Genomic DNA, 27,425 nt, shown 5'->3' on the forward strand with positions numbered 1-27,425 from the left:
TCATGAATGATAGCATAGGGAAAAATATTTTGATGACTATAGGCTGTTTTTTTTTTCCAGAAAATTGAAATATCTGCAACACATACTTGCTTATGAGATACAGATGCTAATACTTGTTATGCTGTCTTTTTTTTTCAAGTCCAAACTATCCTAGCAAGCGATGTTTCACAAAGAAGTAGCATTACACAATAATTTTAAATTTGAAAACTGGAACTCCAAGGTTTTATATGATAGGCTTAGCAATGTAACAGGTATTTCTAGTTCCAACAGTTTGATACTGAAGAAAGCAGGTCAGAACTGACACTGTGAGGAAAGGTAAAATGACAAAATACACAACGTAATATTTTCAAGCTTTCTAGTGTCTGACAGTCATAAAATATGATAAAGGAGAAGCATAAAGAACAACAAAGTCTCAGTGAGAGACAAAAAAAGGAATTGAAAAAAATCTATATAAGCACACACAAATCCTTCGTACAGACATTATGGGCTGCTTACCCTCCTGCTGCTATTGCAGAGAGAGACAATAGGTCACTCTTGAATTGCCTAAACTGCCACATAGCAGCTTTGTGTGCTGGTTCATAGGAAGCAAAGACATTTGCTGCCCAAGACACTCCTTCAGCAACACACAGACCTTTATTCCTCCAACTACAGCAGTTAGTGTCCTTCAAATCCTGCAGATTCTGCTTGTTTGCTTTCTCTGTTCTGAAGCTATAGGTATTCTGTTGTATTTCTTGAGATTATTAGTTGTTGAACAAGTTGTTTCCTAGTATCTGCAGCAGGTAACTTTTATGTTTTAAAATACCTGAAAGGGAACAGTTTGACCCAGGTTTCTGAACATAAAACACTTTTCAGAGCTTTATTTACCTCTTAGGACAAAATCTTGTATTAGCACCATTGACAATACCTTTACACTGGAAGAAAACTTGTGTCTGTCAATTGAACTAAATTCACTATTTTACTGAATTTTTTGAAGTAGATTCACTATTGCCATGGCGGGATTTTTAAGTGATGGAAGGGCAAACCAGCATCCTGATGCCAGAAGCATCTACAAAGAAAAACTTTATAAATAATATACTCAGGTCTTATGTACATTCTGAATATTCAAATGTAAAAAACCCTCTAAAATGCTTTATCAGTATGTTGTATAAAATTTCACTTGAAATTTGAGAGAAGTGACTAAAGAATCTGGATTTTATCAAAATGCAGAAAAAAAGTCACATAAACCTATTATTAATAAGACTAGTTATTAGTGTTTGCTTTAAGTTTCTGTTAGCTAGTAATAGCTGAAAAGAACAGTAGTGCTTAAGAAACCTAGAATAACAGATTAAGTATTTGAACAAAAATATTTTAAATCCAGAATTACTTTAACATCATATTGTGCCCAGAATAGAAGAGGGCTCCAATAGCATTCATCTTCAACTATCCAATTCTCATGCCCCCAACCTAGAGTGAAAGAGCTGCTACTAAGCCTCAGTGTTAATTTGTCAGCTCACAAATCCACACAATTGAACCTCTCCAGTACCTACTTGCAATTCCATACAGACAGCTGTTAGTAGCTCACCGGTGTTCTGAGCACGCAGAAGTCAAACAAACACCAGTTGTGTACTACACCACAAAGTATTTGTTTAAATATAGTACGTGGTTCTTGTTCTTAGTTATGTTAATACAGAAATACAAACATTACACAAACTTACTAAACTTTTATAAATAGTATTACACTTTTTAATTTCACAATATGACTCACTGAACAGCTGGAGTTGCTGCTGTGTGTACTTCTGAGACAAGCATCCTGCAGTTCACTTGTAGGTGAAGTTATCCTGTTGAAAATCATGAACAAAATATCCAGACTGGCAAGCTAGGACTTTGTCCAGCAGCATTCTGAAATGTGGGTATTTAGTCAATTACACCACAAATGCATAGTCTCTGAAATGTTAGCTCGAACAGATGCACCCCACAAGCCTGCTGAAGGAAACTGGCATGTGACCCCCAGCAGTGTCAGAAGAGCTGTTGTAGTTTTCTAGCTGTCCAACAAGATTATTGCCTCCTCCTCTTTGCCAAGGGAAAGGATAGTCCAGACAGTTAAGACCACTTCAGGCAAAGTCAGCGGGGCTAGTTTAATTTACTGATGAAGATTACTTCAGATAATTGGCTTAATTTACTGTAATGGATTAGGGTGTACTCACAAGGTCTTTCCTGGCAGCAGAGCTGCAAAAGCTGTCATCTGCTGCAGGATGGAAGGATGCAATTTCTAGGCCTCTAGGAAGCAGTGTATTCCTGTTGTTCATGCCAAAAAGTTTTGCAGTTCACAGGCACATCCCAACATCTTATAATGTTCCCAAGACCATACTGGAATATGAAACCACTAAAGGAACTGGAAGCACTAATTCAAACTCTTTCAACTGTGTCAACATAAAAAAAAAAAAGAAAATCTTATCTGTTATGAAAAAATTAATCTGCCCTCATCACTGTGTGAGAGAAGTTTTGCTATTTGTGAATAGGAAAAGGAAATTGTGATAAAGGAAAGCATTTTTGTGCTTTTTGGCTCAGGAATTTCTAAGTGGGCAATCAGCCCATTAGGCAGCGTTTCTTCTTGTCAGTCCTACAGTTTCTTCAATGGTTTAAGCTCAGGGGTTGTTAGTGCAGGCTACCCCAGAAATATCTTGGACCTCTACACAGGAACCAAATTTAAGCACAGTTCTTCAGTTCAGCTTTCCCAATTCTCATTTATCACCAAGATCTGAACATGTTCAATAAAAACCCAAAACCATCCACAGAAAAGAAACAAACCCCAAGTTCCCTAACTTAACCTCAGCCTTACTATTATTACCAGGAAAGGTCTTTTAGCAATTGTTACTATTGATTAATAGATTTGGCTACTACAGTAGGAATATTGATGAAAGATGTACCATACAGCCAAGATACCCTTATCTGGATTTAAAATTTCTAATAATCATTTAATAGAAAATACAAAAAAAATCCCACATTTAAAAATTATTTCACTTCCTCCACATCACATTAGATAGTGGAGAACTGTCAACCTACAAGCTCCAGTTTTGAAAGCTAGACCTGAATCCCATTAGGACCATCAAACATAGTTAATAAATTTCAATGATCCTTGTTCAGATTAAATCCTCTAAAGCCTGAACTACCAGAAAAGATAACAATTTATTCCTTTGAGGGAGGACAGACAAGATATTTATGAACTAACTGCAGGTCTGAGAAGTAATGGATAGCAGACAGAACCAAGGAACTAGATAAAGGTGGTTGCTTCCTACAGACTTGTTTCTTTCACTAGTAGAAGTGTTTTTGGAGTCCTCACAAAGTCTTGGCTGGTTCCCGAGGTGTGAGGTTTCTTCCTGAAAATCAGAAACCTGAAAATTTGGGGGTTTGAAGAAGAATGTGCTTGAGGCATTTTAGAGGCTTAAACAGAATGGGTGTGTTCACTTTCAGCAGCAGGATCCACTTTTAGCAAAAGGTAAAGAGTCTGTACACAGGAAACACCCGAGGCCACAGAACCAACCTTGTCACCTGTTCATGACATTAAATCTGCACAGGCCCTACACTGTACAACAGGATCCATGGAGAACAGCCTGAGGAGAACCAAGTTAGGAGAAATTTGAGATTGCTTAGATTTATATATTAACTTGCTATTCTACTATCTATTAAGTCTTGATCAAAACAAAAGGGTAAAAGAAAATTCATACAATTGAAGTAACACTGTATCTGAGAATCTACATTTTTTTATTTCATCAAGAAGTGCCCCAAAACCTAAAGTACAACATTTTTAAATCTACAACACAAAAATAGAAAATATTAAAAATGCACAGGAACACAAGTCATCTTTAATGTGATTAAAACGTCACATGAGATTTTTTTTGCAGTTAAGTGGCAATTAAGGATGTGTTTTACAACACTGTATAGATCTCTGCAAGTTTCCTGTACAAGTAGGATCCTCATGCTTGTGCAAGTCGTTCTAGGACTCTTCGGTAATCTGAAACAAGCTGTTGGAAGCTCTCTTCTAACTGTTCGCGTTGCAAGTTTAGGTCTATTTGGTTCAACTGATTAGTCATCTCCTCTGGTCTTAGACACCTTCTCATCTTGGCAAGTTCTCTCTGTTTTTTCTAAGCAATCAAACAAACAGTAGTTTGAACACAGCCAGTAATTATCAAGAATATGGTATTTCATTATGGTATTTCATTAAAATTTATTCTATTTCAGTATCTAGTTCTTTAAGATGCCCCTAATCCCAAGAGAAGCAGTAACCATGTTTGATCAGTACCATATTTGTTCTGTTAAAGGCTGTTGAAGTTCCTCTATTGCCCATGAGCTAGAGAAGGGAGGAATTTTGTTACCTTAACCAAACAGATTATGTCTAACAGTACACCCACTACTGAAGATGTATGGCACGAAAAACTTGACTGTAGAAATCTCACCAGAATATTTAGTCCTACATTAACATTAATTACACTGGTGTCCCATTACGTGACTGTTCAGCCAAATAATTTCCCTATAACTGACTATCAAAAATTAATTTTAAGCTTCCAATACACAGAAAAAGTTTCACAAACTCTTACAAGTTATTCAAGTTACCAGGGACTAGCAGTAACAGCACTGAAAAGCAGTAAGATTATTTATAAGCATAAACATATTTGTACAGGAAGATGATGAGTTGTCCTTGTTCTGTCACATGTGGTTTTTACCCGTTTCTTAAAAACACCTCAAAATACTTTTCTATTTTCTTTACCCAGATATACTTTTATGTAGGTGATACCTATTTCTGAACTATTCAGTTCTTCAGGTACTTTCATTCTTCAGTCTTCTCTAGCTTTGTAAAACCAGAATATCATTCAACACTTCATTTTAAAAAAGGTATTATATATGCCTGACATCTTACCAATATATCTTTGCAATACCTATAGAATGAATGTATTAAAACAACAAAATTTCACCAAATTATTCTATTTCTAACAGTCTCAAAATCAAAGCACTTTTGTGCTCTTAATTTTACGTTTATCTCTCAAAGGAGTATTTGTTTTCATTCTGTGATTGATGCTGAGAGTCAGGAGGGAGGAGTGGAGATACAGTAAACTGTAAATGAGTATACCAGAAAAACTTTTACAATATCCCAAAGATTCCACAGATAGGCAAAGTTCAGTTCAGAAAAGGAGGTTCTGTACTTAAGTCCTGATGAGGTGTTCAAGCACATTTCTGGCCAACAATCAAGAAGCCTTTCCTTGTTGAAAGGATGTGAAAAACAGCATAGGTGCTTAAATTTTAGATTCACATTACCTCTGCGTAGTCAAAATGAGTAAGATACTCAAAACATATGATGAGCTGCCCAAATGAAAATAGAGATGAGTACCTTCTGGCCAAGCTTCTGTCAGTGGAACAACTAAAGCTTTATTCTAGAATTAATTCAAAGTCTGCCTGATTAACAGGGGCGTTTGTTTAGATTATAAACATTAGCTCTGAAAAAAGGGTACCATCTTTTAAATGCGCACTACATGCGATACTGTACCATTAGGCCATCTTTGAGTTCCAGATTCCTGCTAAAGAGCAAACTCTCTGCACATTTCAGATAACCAGTTGTTTCAATATCCATTTCCCCTCTCCAAATATACAACAAGCATATCCAGGTACACAAGATTTTGAAAACTGCCATCAGTAACATTTTACCTGGGCAGCTTCAAGAGGATTCTTTGTGAGCAAGTTGTTGGGCTGGGCAGATAAGCATATTCAAGTAGCAAACAAAGTATAACAATTACAAAAAGCAGTACAGCAGTGGTATTTACTTCCAAGAGGGATGACATAAAGAACAAAGACATGATCAAGGAGATATGTCTACCAGCACAATCTACTAATAAAATGCAGAGTTTGTCAGAAATGGAGAAGCCACAGTGAAACTGAAATTTCACAAGCTGCTCACGCTTTTAAACTACCTTGGAGTGATGCCCTGTTAATTAATATACCAAATCTTTTCTTTCCTGTATTAATACTACTTATACAGAGAACAACACACCCAGCTGCATCAGTCATCCCAATCTAGTCATGCCACATGCATAAAGGTCTCAGTAGCTTTAGCAACCACCTCCTTGCTAATGTAATGACTTCAGGGGAATAGATCTATTGCATCTTCTTCCCTGGAGGTTTCTACATATAGTTTTTTTCACTGCTACTGTTAGCCAGGAAGTAATTCTAAGATGGAATACCATTTTTATTAAACTAAGGTAGTATCAACTTAGAATTATTCTACATCTGTACAGCACTGTTCAAATGAAGCCATCAAACAGTTTATGTAATAAAATGACACCAGTATTAGAGTATGCAGTAATATCCCCGATTATATGTTTATAAAATTTGGTTCCCCCCTCAGAATTACCCTCTCTATACTAAAAGTTAGTTTCATTACATTTCTGAAAACTTTTTGAAAATGGCAATGTGACTAAAATTTATTGGAAATTGTTTAAAATGAGTATATGAGTAAGCTATTTACTAGGTAGAACTACCATAAACAAGATGACTATTTCAGAACATGAAATTTAAAATCAGGGAAAAAAGGAGTTGGTTCTTTAAGGATTCTTTTGAATCCACATTGAAATAACATAAATCTAAAAATGCAATGTTCTACCATAGCAATATTGCATATTTAGCGATACAAAATCCAGTCATTATCCATGCACTTATTGTGTGCAAAGACTGAAGTAGAAACACCTGCTAGAAGCACTAGAATTGAAGCTGCTTATGAAATTTTGGATTTCGCCTACAGGACCTCAGTGATGAGCGAGTGAATTGAAACCATGTAATAGTAATGAAAAACAGTTGCTGAAAAATCACCTTATTTGTAGTGGACACTGAGTGAAGTTTAGCAAATGAGAAGACACTCGTAAAAGAGAGCATGTTTTGATTAAGGTTCTGGCACTCAGCATGACATGAAGTTATCACCAGATCAGATAGGTATTTAGTAATACAATGCTAGCCTCTCATTTCTACTAACAGCCCCTGTAAGCACAACACGACTACAAGCAAAGTTTTGCTGTTTTGGAATAACAGGGTAAATGCTGCTTTAGGAGGGCTTTCAAACTAATCAAGGTACTCCTCGTGCTCTTGTCTACCTTTACATGCAGGATTTTGATTTCTCAAGTACTTTGCTTGGCAAGTATTTAACTGACAACATTAGCTAACATGCTAGTTACAGCAATAACTCTAGATTTATTTGTGGCCTTTTTGACTCTTGATACAAAGACTGATGCCATTTGCAACTAAGATATAATTTTAAAAATCCATACCTCAAAGGGTCAGTTTATGCAACACAGACCAACCACACTGAAAATCCAGAATGCATAAATAATAGGAACTAAGAAAATTACTTGGTACAATGTTTAATACTTGCTTGAATTTTACTGCTGGTATTATTTTATATTCCATCTGGATGGTGTTGGTCCTATGTTGACGTGACTTAATTACTTCTAGCAAGCTGTTTTCTTAAGACCTAGCAAACAATTAGAACAGGAATCTAAACTATACCTAGTCTGCAGTGTAAACTTTACCTCTCTTCAAATTTCTGGCTTGTCTATTTAAGGTATGTTTTCAACCTCTTCAAGAAATTGACCATTTCTCCCCTTAAACCTACCTGGGCATAATGCCACTTGTAGTTAGATAGCATAAGCTTAATAGTAACCTCCTGCTGGAACTGGGCAGGAAACAGTCAGGAGTCAAACACAGGATCTTCAGTGCTGCTATGTACAAATGTCCTCTGCATCTGTATATATGTCAGCTGAACACTGCATTACTAACAGTAGTTGATTGGCAGCATAATTGGCATCAACTACATTTATGGAAATTAAAGTAAAATCAAGTATAATTAGCGTTGAAATAAATATTAAATGATACTTAAGTCATATACACCTTATAGGGCCCAATCAGTCTTCTTTTAACATCCAACCGATAGCTTCTGGACTGTTCTGCATCACCCATATTTGTTGCACGCAATCGGAGAATTTCATAAACTCGTCTTGTGTGTTGCTAATGAACAGAAAGGAGAATAAAAACCACATCTGAATAAAGAGGTCATGCAACAGAACTCCAAGTGCAGAAATACTGAAATACTAGAGTAATTCTTCATCTAATCAGAAGACAGGGCAAGGATAAATCTGTCCTATCTGGTGAGTTCAGTGAATAAACATTTTTCTTTTGACTTGAAAACCATTTTTTACCATGCACCCAGTGTCTGATCTCTCAGGTGCTGCACCAGCCATAGAGGTGCTTCAAGGACTTGCTGTAAGCGAACAGCAGAAAGCCCAAAAGTGAGTCCAAAAACACTTCTAAGAACAAGGACTTGAACTAGAGTGACGTAAAGCAATACCAAGCAGTATCCACTTTGCTAATTAATCCACATGTATCTACTGCCCTATCTACTGCCCTTCACAAGGCCCCCTGAAAGTTATCAATATGAAAATGAAACAACAATATTTAAACTTTTCTGTTTACTGGGGAAGAAAATTAATTAGTAAATGGAAAAACTGAAGTGCTTTTGGTATCAGGATCAGAAAGTACGACATCTGGGGAGAAAATTATGTTGCTACTATATTAGTATTAACTTGCATTTAAGATCAAGTATTTTTTTCTGAACAACACAACAAAAATAAAGTGGTTTATTTGCTACACTACCACATGTTTATATACTGTTAAAAAAACAAATGAAATTTATTTATTCTTTCAGACTTAAAATACAGAAGGCTGCAGATGTAGTTTCCTTATATAAGCTATACCATTTTCATGAACACATCTGAATATGGCTTCACACTGCCCATCCCTCATGGTTTAAAGTCTTCAGTACACCACACTCAAATACATTTTAAATTAAACAACTCTGCTATTTCACTACCGTACTCAAAAATGAGTTTAATAACTCAAGATTACCAGCAAATTTAATTGTTCAATTTAACTCTTTAGTTCTCCAAGTGTTTAGAGTTGCACTAGTAAGTTGTTTGCCACTTTAGCATTCTGCATTCCCAAAGCAACACCCTTGAAAGAAATAAAAACCACGTCAAATTCTATTACAGTAGAATTTGTAGGTAAAAAAGGCATTTACCTAAAACCATGAACCATATATCTCCTGATACATCCTTAACAAGTATCAAAATAAGCAAGTGTGTAAATTCCATGTCTCTCTCTAAGATTAAGTTGTATTGTACTAGTTTGGTAAGAATACGTCCAACTACAACGGTACTGATTTAATACCTTATTTATTTTCAATTTTTGTTGCGCTTCCGTCACCATTTCTTGACTGAAACCTTGCATTAACTTTACTGGGGAAAAGCAAAGCAAATCTTGACAGAGCTTTACAAGAACAAAGTCTCTAAGCTTCACATAGTTCTCAGATGGATCTTCAGCTAGAAAGAATAAAAAAAGCTTATCAGAATTATTTGTTTTATCTCTGTTATGTAATTATAAAGAACTGTGGAAAACAAAAGCAGATGCAGTATTCATCAGTATATAAACAACCGTGATTAATTGTAAGCACTATTATCAAAGGTTTTGATGTTTGACAGTAGACAAACAGGTCACATTAAGAGAAGCTTCTGATATTTTGCAGTGCTGTACATATTGTGTACATATGCATTATGAAACAGACTTGTTTAAAGCCATTTAACTCCTTGGAAAAAGACAAGCCTTTAAACCTTTTTTCTTGTATCTATTCTGTATTTGACAGTAGTAGAACTACTAAAACACAAACAAAAGGGAAAATGTGGGAAAAGATTAGTGAAAATATCCTATTGTATACAAGTAAACTAGCTGAAGACATGTATTGAGCAGGAGTTAGTCTTGTTAGCAGGGAAGGCACAAAAAGGTACAAGAAGCCAAAGGACAAGATTATCCAAAATTAAAAGGCTGAAGGGACCTAAGCAAAAGCTGATCATGATTTCAGGTTACTTTCATTTTACTTAAAAAAAAGAGGGCATAGCTATCAAAACTGTTGCTATAGAAAAACCACTGAAATGGAAAACTAGCCATAGTTAAGATCAATATGAGGCCATATGCAACTATTTAATGCAGAAGGAAACATATGTACAACATTGTGAGTATATTTCTTTTTTCCTTGCTTTAGACAAGCTCACTAGAAACAAGTAGCAGGGCCATGCTTCCCCTTCAACATTCATTTTCCTGGGAGCTAGCATTGTGGAGTTTATTTCTAACCAGCTTACATCTCAGCTGTGTTTTCCTTTAGTTTTGAGGTACACTGTAAATAGTTAAAACTTGCAGTTTCAGGATGATTAAAAGCAAAACAAAGCTACCAAGAAGGACTGGGATAGAAGCTTTTGCCACGTGGTGTATGTGGCACTGCACAACCAACAATTTATTTTTCTGGGTTAGGTTAAAATATATTGTGCACGACTTCCCTAATTTTGTATGGCAAGCCTTATAGCACTTATTCTGCTAAAGAGATTGGAGAAGTGCACTAAAGTAAATTGATTCATTCTTTTGCACTCAGAGTAGTTAAAAGAAGAATGAGGCAGTTTCTGTCCAGTAAGCACTAGCAGCATACATTTTGCTTGTGTCATGATGGCAAGGTATAAGCAGAACAAAGTATTTGCTGCAAACGTGAAACTCAGAAATAATTTTAATTAGTAAATTAGCTTTTTCAAAATAATTAACTAGATCTTAATTTCCTCTTTACAGAACTTAATAAAGGCTTTATTTCACAATTTGAGATTATATTTAACTAAATATCCTGCCCATATTAAGACAGTACAAGTCCTTTGTTCCCCTCAAAAAGGACAATAAATACTTCTCAAAGAGTCTTAACTTTCATAACTTGTGTGCCATGTAGAATATTGCAAGCCTTCTCCAGCTTCACTTCCCAAAAAATGGACCAAAGTTTTAGTGCACGTTTACTGTTTGCTACAACCCTGTACTTAAGGCACTGACCCATGAACATGTCATAGGATTTATGCAGTAGCATGTTAAGACTTTGCTCATCCTCAATTATAAGAGCTATGTAAAGGTTTGTACTATTAAAAAGAAAAATGCATGATGCACATGAGTTCCTGCTGCATGAACTAAAGTATACTTTCTTAGGTTCCCACAAACTGGATTGAAATTATGAGGTGGATTATTTTGTTATGATGATCTGGCAACAACACATTATGAAAGCAAGTAGTCTATTGGGTTTTAATTAGAATGGAGAGTTATTTATAACCAAGATAAGCATACACATAGAATTAAATGACAAACATGTGTTTGAACTGCATTTCTTCCTATACTAGACTTGAAACCACAGGACTGATGTCAGGCCCGTGACAATTTTCAATGTTAGTTTTGTTATTCACATGGACCCTTTACCTGCCATTTCCACAATCTTATGTTTTGAGGTATTTGTGCACACACATCTAATATCATGGATACCTTCAGCCAACAATACGTGCTCCTAGAGAACAAGTTCTCTACAAACTCTTACCGTCTGTAAAATATCAGCTTGCACACTAATATTAAATATGCTATTTTAGTTAGGTGCGTCGTGTCTCCCCTCAAGTTTGAGTTTTGGCTAATAGGGGTCAATTGAACAAGGAATTTACAAAGCCTGCTCTCTTGGCAAACTCAGCTGTGTATCTCACAATAAATAGTTAATTAGCTGGTAATCCGTTCACACTAGGGATTGAATTTTCCTGGTGTGCTGTTCTCTGAGTTAAGTATTTAAGAAGCTACACCATATACACTTCTGTAAACTAGAGTACTATTAATCCTGAACTGAGCAGAAGCTAAATCTTCAAAAGGCTTTAAATTCACACAAATGAACATAAAAGTTAGCTTGTGGGCTAACAACCTATAAAGTGCCTTATTAAAAACATAATTCAAACCTGTTATATCAAGTACTGTAGGAGAAGACATATAGTATCTATGAACTGTTTCAAGCAGCTGAGCACCATGGCCTTCTCCTTGGAATGGTGGCAAGATCAGCATCTGGCTACAGACAAAGGAATGCATTTTCAGTTCAAATGCAAGCATTTGGAAACAATGTGAAGTCTTAAAAACAAAACAGTATTTCATTTTAGATTAAGGTATGTGCAATCTTCAAGTTAAAATGTAGTTTTTAACAGCATCTTAAAATTGTGAAATATTCAAAACTTGTTTGAGATTCCCCCCGCTTCAAGAAGGGAACAATGAAAAAAAAAAATCAGTGCACAGACAGCTAATAATGGGGATTTTTTTAAACAAATCAACACTATTATAAACAAGTATTGGGAACTTCAGCAGTTCCCTCTTCTGAAATAAAAGGTAAGGCACGAGTTACACCGCCAATTACCTTACACGTGGCCGGGTTTTGTCTGGGTACACATAGTAATTATAGACTGTCATGTAGCCTACGGTCGCAAAGAGCGTAGCTCCATCCTTATTATACTTCTCAAATCTGCAGATAAAACAGAAAGCCAAGCAGGTCAATTACAGTTGCGCTCCCATGCAGTGTCCATTTTCTTTTCCATTCTCCAACTGAATTTTCAGTGTCAGCAAGCTACTCTGTGAGGGCCCAATGGGTACACCTGCTATGTTCTGAATGTACAATTCACTTAATTGGTGTGCAGCAACTTGGATAAATCAGACCTCTTTACAGCACTTCAGTGCACTTGCCTATTATAAAGATGAATAGGTGGCAAGTAAAAGAAAACACAGGCAAAGCTCATTTTACTGTTTAAGCCTACATTCAGGGCTCTAACGGACAACAGCATTTAATTCAGCTCTATTCTCAAGCTTTCCCAAAGCATAATGGAGGAAAACTCAAGCCTCATAAACAATGTTTTTTCTTTCCTGGGAAAAATATCATTATACTGCTCCAATAATTGGCCAGCCACAATTAAAATGCAGGCTTTGTGGAGGTAATAAGGTCCACTGTTGCTTTAGAACTGTACTTACACTAGAAAGTAGTTCCATCTTTCATCATCTACATCAATAAAGCTAGCAGTTTCAATAAACCACATCAAGAACGTCTGAAGCCTTTCATGATATTCTCGAAAGCCTGGACATGTCATGTCAGCCTAGGGAAAAAGCCAGGAGAAGTCAGGTGAACCCTATCACAGATGCAAGAGGAAAAACTATGAAAAACCTAATTAAATTAACTGATATAAAAAAGTATGTTAGTGATTTACAAATGGGTAAAATTATAGTATTTATACACTACAGTTGAGTCACTACAGAAGGTGCATCTCTACAAAATAAAGCTGAATTTGGTTGCTCAAAAGCAGAAGCTTAACTTATTTTTTCATACCTTGTATATCTGATATGCTATATCTTCACCAGCTTCCTCATTATGGATAGAATATGTGTGCAACAGCATTCCAAAGGGCTTGAAGTTTACCTCTTTCTCCAGCAGAGACACAAAGTCATCTGTGTTTGTGCAAAAACCAGGCGGAATGATTTCTCTAATTTTACTTTCCACATCATCTGCCTGAAGGTTACAAAAAGGGGAAGGATTGGTGGAAAATTAGAAAAAGACAGTATTGATGTCACTGTTGTGTTTAAGAAATTAATATATCTATATCTACCATGGTACTATATCAATGGTACTATATCTACCAGTAATTAAAAAACCAAAAAGGAAAGAGAAAAAAGAAAAAGCAAGCATTCTTGTTGTTCATTAGTGATCTTCCAACAAGTAAAGGAGCTGCACTCATGAGATCAGAAATGTCACAATCCAGCCTTTTTAAGCATCAAAAAGCTCTTGGTTATAGCAAAGTTCACAAACATTTTTCTGTTTAGAGATTGTTATATTTGTTCAAGCTTGACTAAGAGCATTGGTAGCTATTCTGCAAACGCAGCATGCTCAGAAGCCAAGACTTTCTAGACAGCAATTCACCAAGATTATGCTATGCTACACAGCCTCGTAGAACTCAGGTTCCCAAACAAGCAGCTTACAAGAGGTATTAGGTGATGCAGAACTAAGCAGATAAAAAGGGACAAAGACCAAAAACGGGAGCTCCCAAATAGGAAAGTGACAGCTAGCACACTCTGGCATTCTTACGGCCCCCTGCTTGAAATGCCTGTCTATAGAATCAGCTGCAAAACAGTACAAACTCAGACAACCACATCCTGCATTCTAATAAAAGAAAGTTTTGAAAACAAAGTTTGACATAAAATAGTACAACTTCTGAATACTGTCAGCAAATCTGACCTGTAGTCTAACGTACTGTGGAAGACAAAATATTCTGACACCAAAATTTAATTCAGAGATTACTCTTTTCAGATAGCCAAAGTTAGAGACTATCAGCTGAGCAGACTTCATAATCCTTTTCAGACCTCCAAAAGACCACTTGATTGAATGCATTTACTACTTCTTTTTAACCATGAATATTTGATGAAGCTTCACAATAACGTATTACTGCTTCTCACCAGGCAATAAAACTTAATGAATTGGTCTCAACTTAACAAAACCATACTCCTCAATACAACCTCTAAAAGCCTGACATTACATTCAACAAAATGAGCTTACATTCAATTCAAACTTTCCTCTGGACAATGAATCCAGGTTTTTACTTAATGGAGTTTGCCGTGAGTTCAGCTGTAATGTTTGTATTGTATCTATTTCCACAAGGGCGGACACAAGAACACTTTGTGTTAACTTACTAAGCAGCTCTTTCACACCGTTTACATGCATGATGGGTATTAGTTCAAAACCAAGACTCTTGCTACTTAGCATTCAAAACAGGGAAATTAAGATGCTCAGAACAAAACACACTACAAAAGGCTAATACAACATGCTACTAATTCCTGTCCTTTCAACCATGGGCCCTTAAGCAGAAGCAATGCACCTGCAAATGAATAGCACTTTATCATTCAGTTACATTTTTACTGTGGAGAAGGATAGACTTAGTTCAGCAAAAACAAGTTTTATTCTTAATGGTTTGGTACTACCAACATTTATATTTATATTTGGAGAGAGAGCTATTAAGCAGTTAAAATACAGCTCTACAATACATGGTTGTAGGAACTCGGTAAAAACGTGTAGTCTTTACGCTCATTTCATTCTCCAAACAAAGATAATTTGTTGGTGCCTTCGCCATTCTTCATAAACCAGTATTAGCCAAAATGTTTTCTTTACACTTACTGATTTAAAGGATTACACAAAACCAGCCACTTCTTCCGAATCAATGAATTACATTAAAAAACATATTTATATGGAACACAATTTAGAAATGCCTTTTTTAAAATTGTGCAAATGCATTGTTTACACAGCTCTTACGTCTGCACTACTGACAGAGCTGTAAGAAATCACAAGTATCTGTAGCAATTTGCATTTTATATAGCTGAATAAGCATGCAAAAATAATCCAGAATTAAAATAGTATTTCCATGCAACAGTACAAAAAAACCGTCATCCACAGATGACATGTGGACGATATCTAAAAAGGGTGAATATACAGCAGGAAGTGCTATGTACATAATGTTTAAGTAATTTTGCTTCCTCTCACATTTCTAAGTTTCTTCATTAGTGGTAAGAAGGAAGCCAAACTGCGACCTGCACAAAGCCTGTAAGATATCACATCCATCACTGGCTGCCATCAGAGAAGTCTTGTTTTCAATACAGCAGAAAGAATTAAAATGTACCACAGTCTTAGCAAATAAAGCACTAGATTGATTCTATATGACTACAACAAATTTTCACCTATTGCCTCCTAAAAATTCTCTCCCCTTGGCATGGGGTATGACACAAGAAAACACAGTCTTCAATTTTAGGGTTAACAGGATCTCTCCTTCTTACAGAGCAAATCCCAGAATCCTCAGTTTGAGCAGTGCCAGAAGTTTAAGCCATGCAATTTTCAGTTAATAAGACCTGAAATACTGGAATCGCAATAGTCAACAATGTAAAAATAATTTATTTCATTAAAACCTGTACTTCTAAATGGAAACATCCATTACTTGGCAAGTCCTTTTCAAACACTTCCCTCTGAGGTGCCCATAATCCAAAGAGCTACAAAAATGTGTTTACTGCCTTCCCTTGTGCATTTCTTTGATATTGGTGAAAGGCTAATTTTTTTTTATCAGAGCAAGACACTCAGATCTTACCAACCGGAATGGATGCACACAAATTTCTCTTCAGTAAAACAATCTTGTTGACTACTACAGCAATGTTTAACACAGGCAAAGCAACTTACAATGAAGTATGCAAAAACCTGAAATAAGCCAGCCAAGAGTTGTTAAGCTTATGGTTAATGGAAGTGCTGTCTGTAATATATTACCTTCACAATCAGAATCATGTAAGGTGATGACAGGAAATTTGGTATGGGCTTGTAACTGCACTTAATTTGTAGTAGGACTGCTTAAGTGGGTAATGTCTCTTCATACATCACATTTGACTCTGAGTAATTTTAATTTAGAAATTATTGAACTAATAGGCAGCTATGACATTTGCATACCATGTAGATGCTGTTTCAAAGTGACTTAAATTAAAATAACTATAGAAGCATATTGGAGAGTTGAATTTCTCTAAAAATTGTATGTACATACTTCAGAGGGGATAAATTGAGTGATCAGCAGTATTACCTAACAAAAGAACCAAATATTGAAACAATACTTTTAAATTAACTTTTGTATAAAGAAAATGCACACACTAGCTGCAAAGCAAGATAGAGAGTTTAGTGAAATACTTTACACCTATCCCATCATAAAATGCAGAAAAAAGGAAGATATTGGAACAGCTGCAAATCTCAATGCAACAAGCAATTCAGAGGTCATTGCTATTAATATTTACACTAGAAGAAAGCAGTTTCTCTTCAGTTATTTGAAAGAATTAACTCCATTCCAGGGATAAATTTTGTCTACTTTCACTAAATGAAGTGCCAGCTTCTGTTCAAAACATGATCATACTTTGCTGAGCCTTCCCCAGTAATATAATCTCCTTAAAGATGGATCTAAACCATGTTAAGATTCATAAATATGACTGGACTTCTGCCTTTTGATATTTCAGGACTGTATCGCGAATGTTGAAAAAGATCTTGGAGAAAAAACAACCAGTGGTATTGGGATGAGTATTTCTGTCAGTCCCTAGCAGGGATAGCAGCAGCTGCTTCAGCAGTAATGAAACCAAACTTAGTATTACAGAATAAAACCACCTGCTGTTGAATGAGCTTGTATGGGTATCTGGGTACAAAATCCTCAGCTGTGAATAACTTTGTGGAGCATTAATACCAACTTGCTTGTAACCAGTTAGAGTAAAGGCAGAAACTGCTGTCCTTTCCTAAAGGCCATCTATTCACAGCACAAGATTATCTGTCATGTGTGGCAGATAGTCTGCATCTTAGTGTAATTATCATCAAGGAGGAGAGGTCAACAAATAGTTAACTTAGAAAAGTAAATGTTAATACACATTCAAATCAACATCCTGCTGTAATGACAGCTGATATTTTAACCTCCGCAAATGAGCTATCTTAGGCTGGTTAAACTGACAGCAAATACAAATGCAGAAGACTGACTACGTATTTTTTTCTACATATGTTTAGATATAGCAATATAAGCAGCTTATTTGACTGTACAGTACTAGTAACACTAAGGGAAACACAGGTAAGCAACCACATTCTTCCCCTTCAGTCAAGGCATGTAAATGCCCTGGAAAGCAAACAAGTGCTGCTCAAAAAGATCTTTTTTGTCCCCATCTCAGTCCCTAAAGGAATTGGAGGAAAAATTCAGTATAGGAAACAGGCCTTGAAAAAAGCAACCATTTTGATCAATCAAAAAATTGCAGTGTGCATAGGGCAAGACAGACCTTGTTTAGACCTCCAGAGAAGTAAACAGGGTTTCCCATTTGTACAGAAAATAGATGAAGTAAAAAGGTGCTATGGGGCAGATTCCTGTTCTATTTTGAAATTATAGCAAGATTGGACAATTTGATTTTAATATGTTTACTATACGGCCAACAGCCTTTCCTTTTTTTCCTTTTTCCTTTCCTTTTTTCAAAAAGTCCTTCTTAAGATTGAAGAGCATGACCTTTCACTCCTAAGACATGTTGCTCTAGCCTATAAAGTATTTCAGATATGTCCAGGAACTTAGCCTGTTGAACTGACTATATTCTAATACACCTTCAAAACAAGGAAGGGCAAATCTTTAAAATCATTTTAATGAAGTCATTCCAATGTATTTCTCCTTTTACAATAGGCCTTTCCTTGAAATTATTTAAATAAACTCCAATGAATTTGAAAGTAGTAACTTAAATGCAGTCTGAAGTCATATTTGGAGAACATACAGACAGGAGAGGAAAAAAAAAAAATCTATCCTACAAGTACTTTATAAGCTCAGAAAACCTGCAGGAAAAAGAAGAAACAACCAAACAAAAACCCTGCAGGTAATTGCATTATCACATTCCTTTAAGAAAGATGTAAAGCATACATGATACCCGTACAAAAGTTTATAATCTCTTTTCTGCCCTAGTTGTTCTCCATGTTTACAGAGACACAGTCAAGCATACTATCTCATAAAGTTCTTACAGAAAACCTCTTTTTTCTTTTCAGTGATTCTCTTCATCATTAACCCCATAAGTACTAGTCCTCCTCCTGGTCACAGTTAATATGAAGATACAGACTTGTCAAGTTGAGGTTTATTTTGTGGAGCTGGCTTTGGCATCAACACCTCACATCTGACTGTTCTGTTTGACACAATTTTGATTGTACTGTTGTCAGGGAATAGGAAATGAAGTTCAAACCTTTTTGTTAGCTTAGCAAAGTGAAGCTTTGTTTCTTTCCTTTTAATATAAACCATGTCTAGCTGGGCAATTAGTAAACCTAGAACTGAAGTAAACCACCTCAATGTTATGTTAAAGACCGAAGCAGACCTGCACTTACCTCCACACAGTCAAACTTTTCATTCACTTTTGATGTGTATTCAATGCGGAAGAGCGTTGACAGATTTCCAGCAATGTAATACAAGAGGATCTTCAGTCCCTTGTAGCCAAAAGCAACTTCACTGAGAAAGGAGAAAATAACAACCAGGAACTTGATACACAACAAAACATTCACATCACAGGGGCTTCATTTCATGTGACATTCACATAATCTTTCCCAGTAAGGTAAAGTAAGCTTCCTGTTAGGAAAAGGGAATCAAACTGGATGAGTATTATTTAGACAGAGATAATGCCTTACACTGCTTCTATTACTTCACTCCTCTAGTGGAAATATTCTGAACTCAGTAAGGCAGTGCCTGTGTCCTTACTGTGACAGCTCAAGAGAGAATACCTGAAACAGCTCATACTGTTTTTATGCTTTTCAACAGCTTTAACTCATTAACAGTTATTTACATTAATTGATTGCTAATATTTATTAAAAATTACTTTCCAGTGTAGCACAATATTTTGGAGTAAACTACTTCAATCTATAATGTACAAGGTATAGCAAATTGTAGAGTTTTTAGTTGACAGTTTCTATTTAGTTATCCAATCTAACCAGAAATTAGTACATGCAAAAGGAAGTATAGAATTGAAAAGCCTTTTTTACAGTTTGAAAATACAAGCTGCCTGAACACAAACTCTATACTCTTATGAAGAATAGATAATTTATTTTCTGAAAAGAACATGCAGAAAATAATAATGTTCAAAGAAACAGGCCAATTTTTTTTTTTTCATTAAAGCATATCTAAAACTTTTTTTTTCTGGGATTTTTCCTTTATGGTAGTACATTCATAATTTAGAATCTGAAATGTAAGTGCCAGAAGAATTTGCTTCTTTGCTAAACTAACAGATTGGAGAATTCTCTGATTACTAAAATTATAATTATTGTCAATGATACTAATAGTGTAACAAATTTATTACATTTAATATATGTAGTTCATTCTAACTGAAGTACTTAGAATGCTTTCAAAAGGAAATTGAAATGAAAAAAAACCAACTACTTAAAGAAGTCCACAGAAACATGCAGGTGGATTCTCCTTAGGTTTGTTTGGGTTTTTTTGGTTTGTTTCTTTTTTTTTATCTATGGCCAGATTGTTGAATATCACTCTACTGAAAATAATAAATGACATTTCAGCACTAATTAATTCAGCATACTCAAAATAAAAGAAACAATACTTTTCTACCTACACTTTAGGAAAGACTTTGATACCAGCATTCCTCTGGAGAAACCAGCTGCTCATGGCCTGAACAGGTGCACACTTCTCTGTCTGGATGGCCGTGCCCAAGGAGTGGTGAGGAATGGAGTTAAATGCACCAGACAGCTGTTCCCCTGTGGTGTTCCCCAGGGCTCAGTGCTGGGGACAGTCCCATTTATTGTCTTCATCAGTGATCTCAATGCTCCCCAAGTCAGACTGCAGACAACACTAGGCTGGACAGGAGTGTTTATCTGCTGGACTTGGGTTTCAACAAGTGACAGACTTGGGGAAGAACAGCAGCAAAGGAGCTGGGGGTGCAGGTCGACAATCGACCGAACATGAGTGAGCCAGCGTGTGCCCAGGTGGCCACGAAGGCCAGAGGCATCCTGGCCTGTGTCAGTAAATGTAGCAGCAGCACAAGGCCAGCACTTCTTACCTTGCACTCTGTATTAGCAAAAAGTTTTAGTCTTTAATGATTTGGAAACAAATTTGCCCTTTGGAACCTATTAGTTTAAATCTGTAAACTTTGACTTACTCATCTCCAAACACTTGATGGCTGTACTCTGGATTAAATGTTGTGTTCTCATCCTCCAAATCCTCAGGAAAGCGAACTGAGAATGTAAAAAGAATAGAGCATGACCAAGTCACCACCTTTCATTTGTTTACCCATGAAGCCCTGCTAGCTGTTCATGCACCTTTCCACTAGAGTCGGACAACTTTAGTTAAGAAACTATGTGAGAGTGGCATACAAATAAAATCAAGGCACCCTATACAATTTAGATACATGTTACGTGATCTAGGAGTATCAAATCAGTAATCAGACTAGAACCGAGAAATTGACACAGATGTATACATGTATCTATTTCACAGGAAGAGACTGGAATTCTTCAGTATCACTTGTACAATATTTAAAAAGTGGTATTACCTAGTTTCAGCTGAATTGCCTCATTTGTATTACACTTGTATTCAGCCAGCTTCTTCTCCATAGCAGTAAGTCCTGAAAAAAAAAGGTTTTTTAAAGAGGTGTCATTATTACTCAAAAAATGCATTAGAAAAAGGGTCATAAACAAAAAAAACCAAAAAAACCCCACACAACACAAAACCACTGAACAAGAAAGATTAAAACAGCTACAATATGCCACAGCACATCAATACAGAGGATAAAGAGATCTATCGCACACACTCTTTTGGAACTAGAAAACATACAAGTATCTCTTTTTAGTTCCTGAAAAATTAAAGTCATTACTATAAGAATATTAAGTATTCTAAGTTACTACAAATTAAACATATGTTTCACATGTGTTACTCATAACATGTTATACTGAATAAGAATTCGGTATAACATGGTATAAGTGACACGTGTCAGGAAACATCAAGTGTTTGCATTAAGTCAATTTTATAAACTGCTGCTAATGACCTACAGTGGCACGTACGCCACTAGCAATTATTTAGCCAGCAGTACTCTTCCAGAACGGATGTGGAAGAAAAATGCAAATAAACTGTATTTCATATGATTTCCAAAGCCTAATCTAGGCCAGGAGAGGTTTCATCTCAGGTGTGTTCTAAATACTTCACAAACATAGCCCCCCTTCATTTCAGAAGGGCCATAAGAAAGTTCTTCTACATCTTACTTCAGACAGCAAACTTTAAGTAAAAACACTTTCGGGTTTTTAACGCCCTGCCCACCGCCAGCAAACTCGTGGCCACGGACACACGCTCTGGTCTAACACTACCAGACCGCGGGGGCCATAAGCCCGAAGACACGCGGGAGCAGGACCGTGGGAGTCGGGCGGCAGAGAGGCCGCCGGGCTCCCCTCCCTCACAGCCTACTCCCCGTCCGCCCGCGCTCACCGCGGTCCGTCTACACCCGCATCCGCCGGCCCCGAGCTCCAGCTCTCCGGCCCCGCGCCCCGGTCACGGCGCTACCCCCGGGCCCCCCTGCCCCTCTCGGCGAGGCTCCGACAGCTCCCGCTCCCCGAGCGCGGGGCCGGGACTCACCCGCCATGGCCGAGCCCCGCGCAGCGAATCAACCCGCGCGCCCGCCCGGCGGAAATGAGACCGCGCGCACACGCGCTTCCGCTTCCGCCCGCCGACACCCGGCGGGGAGCCAATGGCTGCCCCGTGCGGCGCGCGCAGCCCCCGCGCATGCCCGGCGCTGCCTCGAGCCTCGCGCTGGCTCGCGTGGCCGGCCCCGCCCCGCTGGTAAAGGTGTTGGGGCTGAATGAAAGGCTGGGAAGACACCTGAGACAGGTGTCCCCAGGTGACAAAGGGATATTTTTGACCAGATGGCATCATGCTCAGTATATAAAGTGAGGAAAAGAAGGAAGAAGGGAGAGGATGTTTGGAGTGATGATGTTTGTCTTCCCAGGTTACTACTGCAGGTGATGAGGCCCTGCCCTCCTGCAGATGGCTGAACACCTTTCTACCCATGGGAAGTAGTGAATGAATTCCTTATTTTGCTTTGCTTGTGTGCCTGGCTTTTGCTTTTCCTATGGATATGTTGAACAAGATGCTTGGGTGGTCAGGTGCTTACCAAATAGGCAGATTTCTAGCAAAACTGTTCCTGCTGTCAGCTGGGACATAGGCATATATGTAGTATATGAACTCATAAGTTACATGCAGAAAGTTTTTGTTGACATGTAACTAAAAAAAGTTGTTTACCAGAGAAAAGTTGATTTAAAAATGAGTCATTGTTTTGTGACCAACATCATAAGCTACCAGTTACTGTATTTCGTTTAATATCTGTCTGTGTTATTTGAGGAGTACCAGAATCTGCCCTTTTCCAGTGGCATCTAATAAGACACTTTGTTGGGCCCTTGAAATAGCACAGCAAGACAAAGTATGCAATATTATTTAAGTCAGGTTCTATAAGCACTGTGACTGAACTGCTAGAATAAAGTATAAACCTTCCCTTTCTTAAGACTCCGGCCTACATGCTTTTTGTTTTGAAGTATAAAGCATATGTGTGCTCTGCTGATAAAGGATTATAAGACCCTATCAGAAGTTACTGAATTCCAGCCAGATTTTGGGCCTCTAGTTCTACGTTTGAAATAGAGAGCTACAACCGATTTGCAGCCAAGCTGCCAGAACATCAGTCTATGAACAGTTTCGGCACTTGAAACCAACAGGTACACACACCCTCTGCTGACCCTCAGGGGCACGGCTGCATCTGTTACGCCAGAAACAAGATGCAGCAGCATTTAAAGAGGCTCCGTTTTGCACTGTGGAGGTGCGACCAGCAGCTCTCCGCCGAGCACCCGCAGCCCCGCCGCCGCTGCCTCGGCGGAGCGGGGCGGAGCGGGGCGGGGCAGGGCGGGGCAGGGCAGGGCGCTCACCCCACAGCGCTGCGCGGAGGCGGCGGCTGCTGCGGCGGCGCGGCGGGCGGCTCGCGGCTCGCTGGCTCCTCCTCCTCGGCGGGCGCAGCATGGCGGTCAAGGTGACTCTCCCGCTCCGCCGCTGGTGGCAGGAGGAGCCGGGCGGATCCCGCGCGGGGCCGGGGGCAGGCGGGCGGCAGGGGGAGGCGGCCGCCGCTGCCGCGGGATTCCCGCGGGGGCCGGGGAACGGCGCGGACGGGGGCGGTGATGGCGGGGCGGCCCCGGGGTCGCGGCAGCGCACCCCGCACTGCCTCCGCCCGCCGAAGTGCCCCGGGGGGCGCGGGCCGGGGTCCCCGGGGCGGCGGTGGCGGTGGTGGTGGTCGGTCCTGTGGGGCCGGGGCGCCGCGCCGCTCGCAGACGGCGCCGTGCTGAGAGCTGTCACCGGCGCGGAGCCCTGTGCCGTCCCGCGGCAGCGCGGTCATGGCTGAGGTTGGGCCTGTGGGTCTGACAAGGGACCCCGTATTGCCGCCTTTGGCCGGCGCGGCGGGTTTTATCTGCGATCTGACAGCAGCCCGCCTAAGCGAAACATTAATTTTCTTGTGTTTACAGGTGCATTCAACCAAAAGAGCGGATCCTGCTGAACTACGAAATATTTTTTTGCAGGTAAAAAGATCTAATGTGGAGTGTCAGAGTTCGGTGTTTTGCCCTTTCATTAGTTTGCCATGGCATGCAACTCGGGTCGTGCTGGTGGGACACTTAGAAGTTCACTTTGCAGGCATAGTGTATTGACAGGGGTGTCAGGCATTGAGGAGAAACTGCTGCTGGCACAAAGTGTGATAACCATTTCCAAATGATAATATTAATTAAGCTCCTGAACTATTTTCTACAAAGCAAGTAATTGTAATGAAGTACTTTTTTTTTTTTTTTTTTTTTTTTTTTTTTACTGCACCTTTGCAGAATCCAAAAAAATTTTTTCTTCCATGACTGTATGTTTTGTCCTTGGGATTTATATATGTTCATACAAATGGTTGGACCACTGGCAATGTTTTTAGAACTTAAAATTGATTTCTCAAGATTTATATATTTTGCAATATTGTCCCTTGCAGGGCCTTAGAATTATCATATATAAATAATAGGATGAAGGTTTCTCCACTCTCTTAGTTTCAGTAAAACATGATCAGAAAGGAAAATCCAGTCAATCCTAAAACTTTAATGATAAGGTTTGAATCAGTCATATGGAATAATAAGAAGAACCAGAACTATATTTTAGGTCCATAATAGGGCCACCAATATTTCAAAATGACTAAAATATGTTTTTTCCCTAAGGTTGGGTGTTACACAGCATATTTAGGAAGCTTTTCTCTATTTAAAAAAATAGGACTATAAAATTAGAGCTATACTGTAAATAATAAAGTCTATTATTTAACTATTTATATGTATCTTCTGGTTCTACTATACTGTCTAGCAATTTCCATATATGATAAGTAGTCAGAGAGAACTTTTTGCCTGAGAGAGAGGAGTTATATCCCAGCTATAATTTTGGTGGCCTTTTCTTTTGCATACTGGATTACACTATGACATTGCTGGAGTGCAAATACTTAGAATGCTGGCATCAAACTGTGGAAGCTCAACATTTAGTTTCTAGTAAAAGATACTCCAACAGAGGTTCATTTTTGATTGACATGGCATTCAGCTTTTGTAGGTAAAGATGACACTACAGTATGTTAATAAAATTAACAACATAAAAATATTATCTTTAAAAATATATATTAATACAGTATAAAAATATGATTCTAGAACATCTTTTTCCAACTTTTTGCAAAATACTTTTGCACATTTGAATGAAAAAAAGTGAAATGAGGTGTCAAAACATTATTCAGTGGTAAATGTGAATTCTTTATGATTCTTGACATCCAGTCAGTAGAAGTTCTTGCTTCTGGAAATAAGGAAATGAAGTTCTTGACAGTGGTCATACAGACAACAGCAGAGAGGGAGAACATTGTACCACTGGCTGTTGAAATTTTCTTCCTGACAGTACATATTTTATTGACGTAAAAAGCAGACAGTATGTTTAAAAAAAAGGCTTTTTGCTCTTCCCCATGTCTGTTTTGTTGCCTTCAAAGAAACATGCAAATGAAGTTGTGGATTGCTTGATATTCTGAGGAATGAAAAATATGAAGTTCTCTCTCTTTGAGTATCTGAGATTTTGCAGTAAAGAAAAAGCATAGAAAAAAGAGTTTGTATTTCTTCTGTGTTCTGTTGAGTTTGAAATTGTGTGGTTTTTTTATGCTTAGAAATTGAACTTAGCTGCAGGCTTTAAAACAAAAGAGAATAAGTCTTTTCAAGACTAAGTTGCAGAAAGTCTTGTTATGAAATATTGCAAGTGTTTAGGGGTCAGATACGTTGTACTCCTTGCTGAGAGTGCTGGTCTCTTCTGTGAACTTCAGCTAAAGGTCGTGCATTCCTTCCTAAATTTGGCTTCCCTTGGAAATGGTTAGAAGGGAAGATGTGAGCTCTAGGCCTTGTCACCATCCACCTTAATCATAGGGAGTCTACTTAGATTTCCTTCTGTTCATGCATGTCTTCTAATGGGATACGTGCCCTCTCGCCATGTAGTTTACCTTGTATCTTAAAGGACATTTAATATATACCTTTCTCTTCAGAATTTCTGAGGAGTGCTATCTGCTCCTTCTAACTGTTTTAAACTGTTAAAATGATAAAAGTTTGATTTGCATTACAAAGATGTGCTATTTCTCTTAATCCTGTAACTATGAAATGCAGGCACTGAAATTTCATGTCTGTGCACCATCAAATAAGTTACCTTTTAGATGTTTGCTAACCAAAGACTTGAGTAAGAACCATAAAAGAACAAATTTTCTAACAAATTAGCATGGAAAGATGAAAGAGTTGGGTGGAAAAAGAGTTACCAGATTTCTTCCTTCATTATTTTTCTTAGACAAGACATAGTTAGCCTTTGGAAAATACTGTTAAATTATTCCCTGTCTGTTGAATTCAAGCGTAACCTGTTCAAGCAAGGTGGAGAAGGAAACAAAAAGAGATTTCCAAAGCCTTGTTTCTGAAAGTGTGGTGATATGTAGCACCAGCTTGTAAACTAGAGTAGGGTGTTTGTATGTTTGTCTTATGTGAGGATGTTTTTAAAAAAAGTCTCATGGAAATTCATCAAGTTCTTACCTGAGGCAATCTACAAATTCATACTAAGAAATTTGTGTTATAAATTAACAGAGTTCAAAACTGAGAAAAACAAAGATTTAATTGATGTGATATGTTTTATATTAAAATTAGGCTATAATTTAAAATTGCCTATTTTGGACTAAAAGATCCTTGACGTAAGTTACATGGTGCAAACATAGGACTAATGTATTTACATGCTTAGCTACTTTGTCAGGCCTTAATTTATTAACTTTCTGCCGAACTCTTCCAAAATGCCATGACCTTCTCCTATGGAGCTCAATGTATCTGTCAGTTAATTATTTTTGTTTCAATATTTTTTAACAAAGCTTCCCCCAAACATTTTTTATTGTGGAAGGTATTATTATAGGTTATTATTTATGATAAACTCAGAGAAATTGGTGTCTGGAGAAAAAAAAGATGGTGTTTAGATTTTGACTGTCTTTGATATGCACTCTGCTGTCAGCTGACTTCAGTGATTCTTGAAGATATGCTCCATACTCTGCATGTCTGATGGGCCTTCATACATAACATTTTCTTTGGATTTCATGTCTTGCAGCAGAATCGTGCTTCATAAGGCGTTTTTCAGTCACTTGTGTGTATAGCTGAGAACCTTTCAGAGTTCCTTAAAGGAAGCCAGAGTTTCCCTGTGCTGTCCTATTGGCAGCAGTTCTCAATTAAGGGATTCCTGTTCACTGCTTTGTGTTCCTGTTTTAGTGGAAATACTCTATTTTAACTCTCCATAGATTCAGTAATCTGGTTTACAGTGCAGTCTTGCAAACAGCTGTGATCACAGCTGTAGGGTGGAAGAGTAAAAGATGATGAGGTGATGTGAGGGTTTGACACTGTGGAAGAGATACAC

At 37.8% G+C, this 27,425-nt stretch overlaps 2 protein-coding genes across 5 annotated transcripts in view; one reads left to right on the top strand and one right to left on the bottom strand.

Moving 5' to 3' along the window:
* Positions 1 to 3,722: 3,722 nt before the first annotated feature.
* On the bottom strand, positions 3,723 to 22,145 carry HAT1 (histone acetyltransferase 1). 3 transcript variants are annotated; one of them, XM_053982963.1, is made up of 11 exons: positions 22,059 to 22,145; positions 20,986 to 21,057; positions 20,596 to 20,671; positions 18,824 to 18,944; positions 13,262 to 13,441; positions 12,910 to 13,031; positions 12,305 to 12,409; positions 11,859 to 11,965; positions 9,241 to 9,392; positions 7,906 to 8,022; positions 3,723 to 4,121 (listed from the first exon to the last, which is right to left on the bottom strand). In XM_053982963.1, exons 1-11 carry the CDS (start codon positions 22,063 to 22,065, stop codon positions 3,954 to 3,956), a joined length of 1,227 nt encoding a protein of 408 aa, XP_053838938.1. In that variant the 5' UTR covers positions 22,066 to 22,145; the 3' UTR covers positions 3,723 to 3,953. The 3 variants fall into 3 exon arrangements, with proteins under 3 accessions (XP_053838938.1, XP_053838940.1, XP_053838941.1); XM_053982965.1 differs by lacking the exon at positions 22,059 to 22,145 and adding an exon at positions 21,912 to 21,934; XM_053982966.1 differs by lacking the exon at positions 22,059 to 22,145 and adding an exon at positions 21,692 to 21,861.
* A 1,023-nt stretch (positions 22,146 to 23,168) lies between these two features.
* Positions 23,169 to 27,425, top strand: part of SLC25A12 (solute carrier family 25 member 12) — a 45,732-nt gene continuing 41,475 nt past the window's right edge. Inside the window, exons 1-2 of one of the 2 annotated variants that reach the window (XM_053982958.1) lie at positions 23,169 to 23,188; positions 23,984 to 24,037. Coding sequence is in view for 1 of the 2 variants with exons in the window: in XM_053982957.1 (XP_053838932.1) it covers positions 23,485 to 23,496; positions 23,984 to 24,037 (66 nt within the window). In the remaining variant the exon portion in view is untranslated. Of the gene's footprint in view, positions 23,189 to 23,447; positions 23,497 to 23,983; positions 24,038 to 27,425 lie in introns of those variants that run through there. The other variant, XM_053982957.1, reaches the window with a different exon arrangement.

This window comes from Vidua macroura, chromosome 7, assembly GCF_024509145.1.
Source record: "Vidua macroura isolate BioBank_ID:100142 chromosome 7, ASM2450914v1, whole genome shotgun sequence".
Taxonomy (NCBI): Eukaryota; Metazoa; Chordata; class Aves; order Passeriformes; family Viduidae; genus Vidua; species Vidua macroura.

Coding starts and splice junctions, on each gene's coding strand:
- HAT1 (XM_053982963.1), bottom strand. Junction 13,032..13,261: donor TAGCATATCAGATATACAAG/GTATGAAAAAAT, acceptor CTTTTTCCCTAG/GCTGACATGACATGTCCAGG. Junction 9,393..11,858: donor TACAGTACTTGATATAACAG/GTTTGAATTATG, acceptor TATTCTTTCTAG/CTGAAGATCCATCTGAGAAC.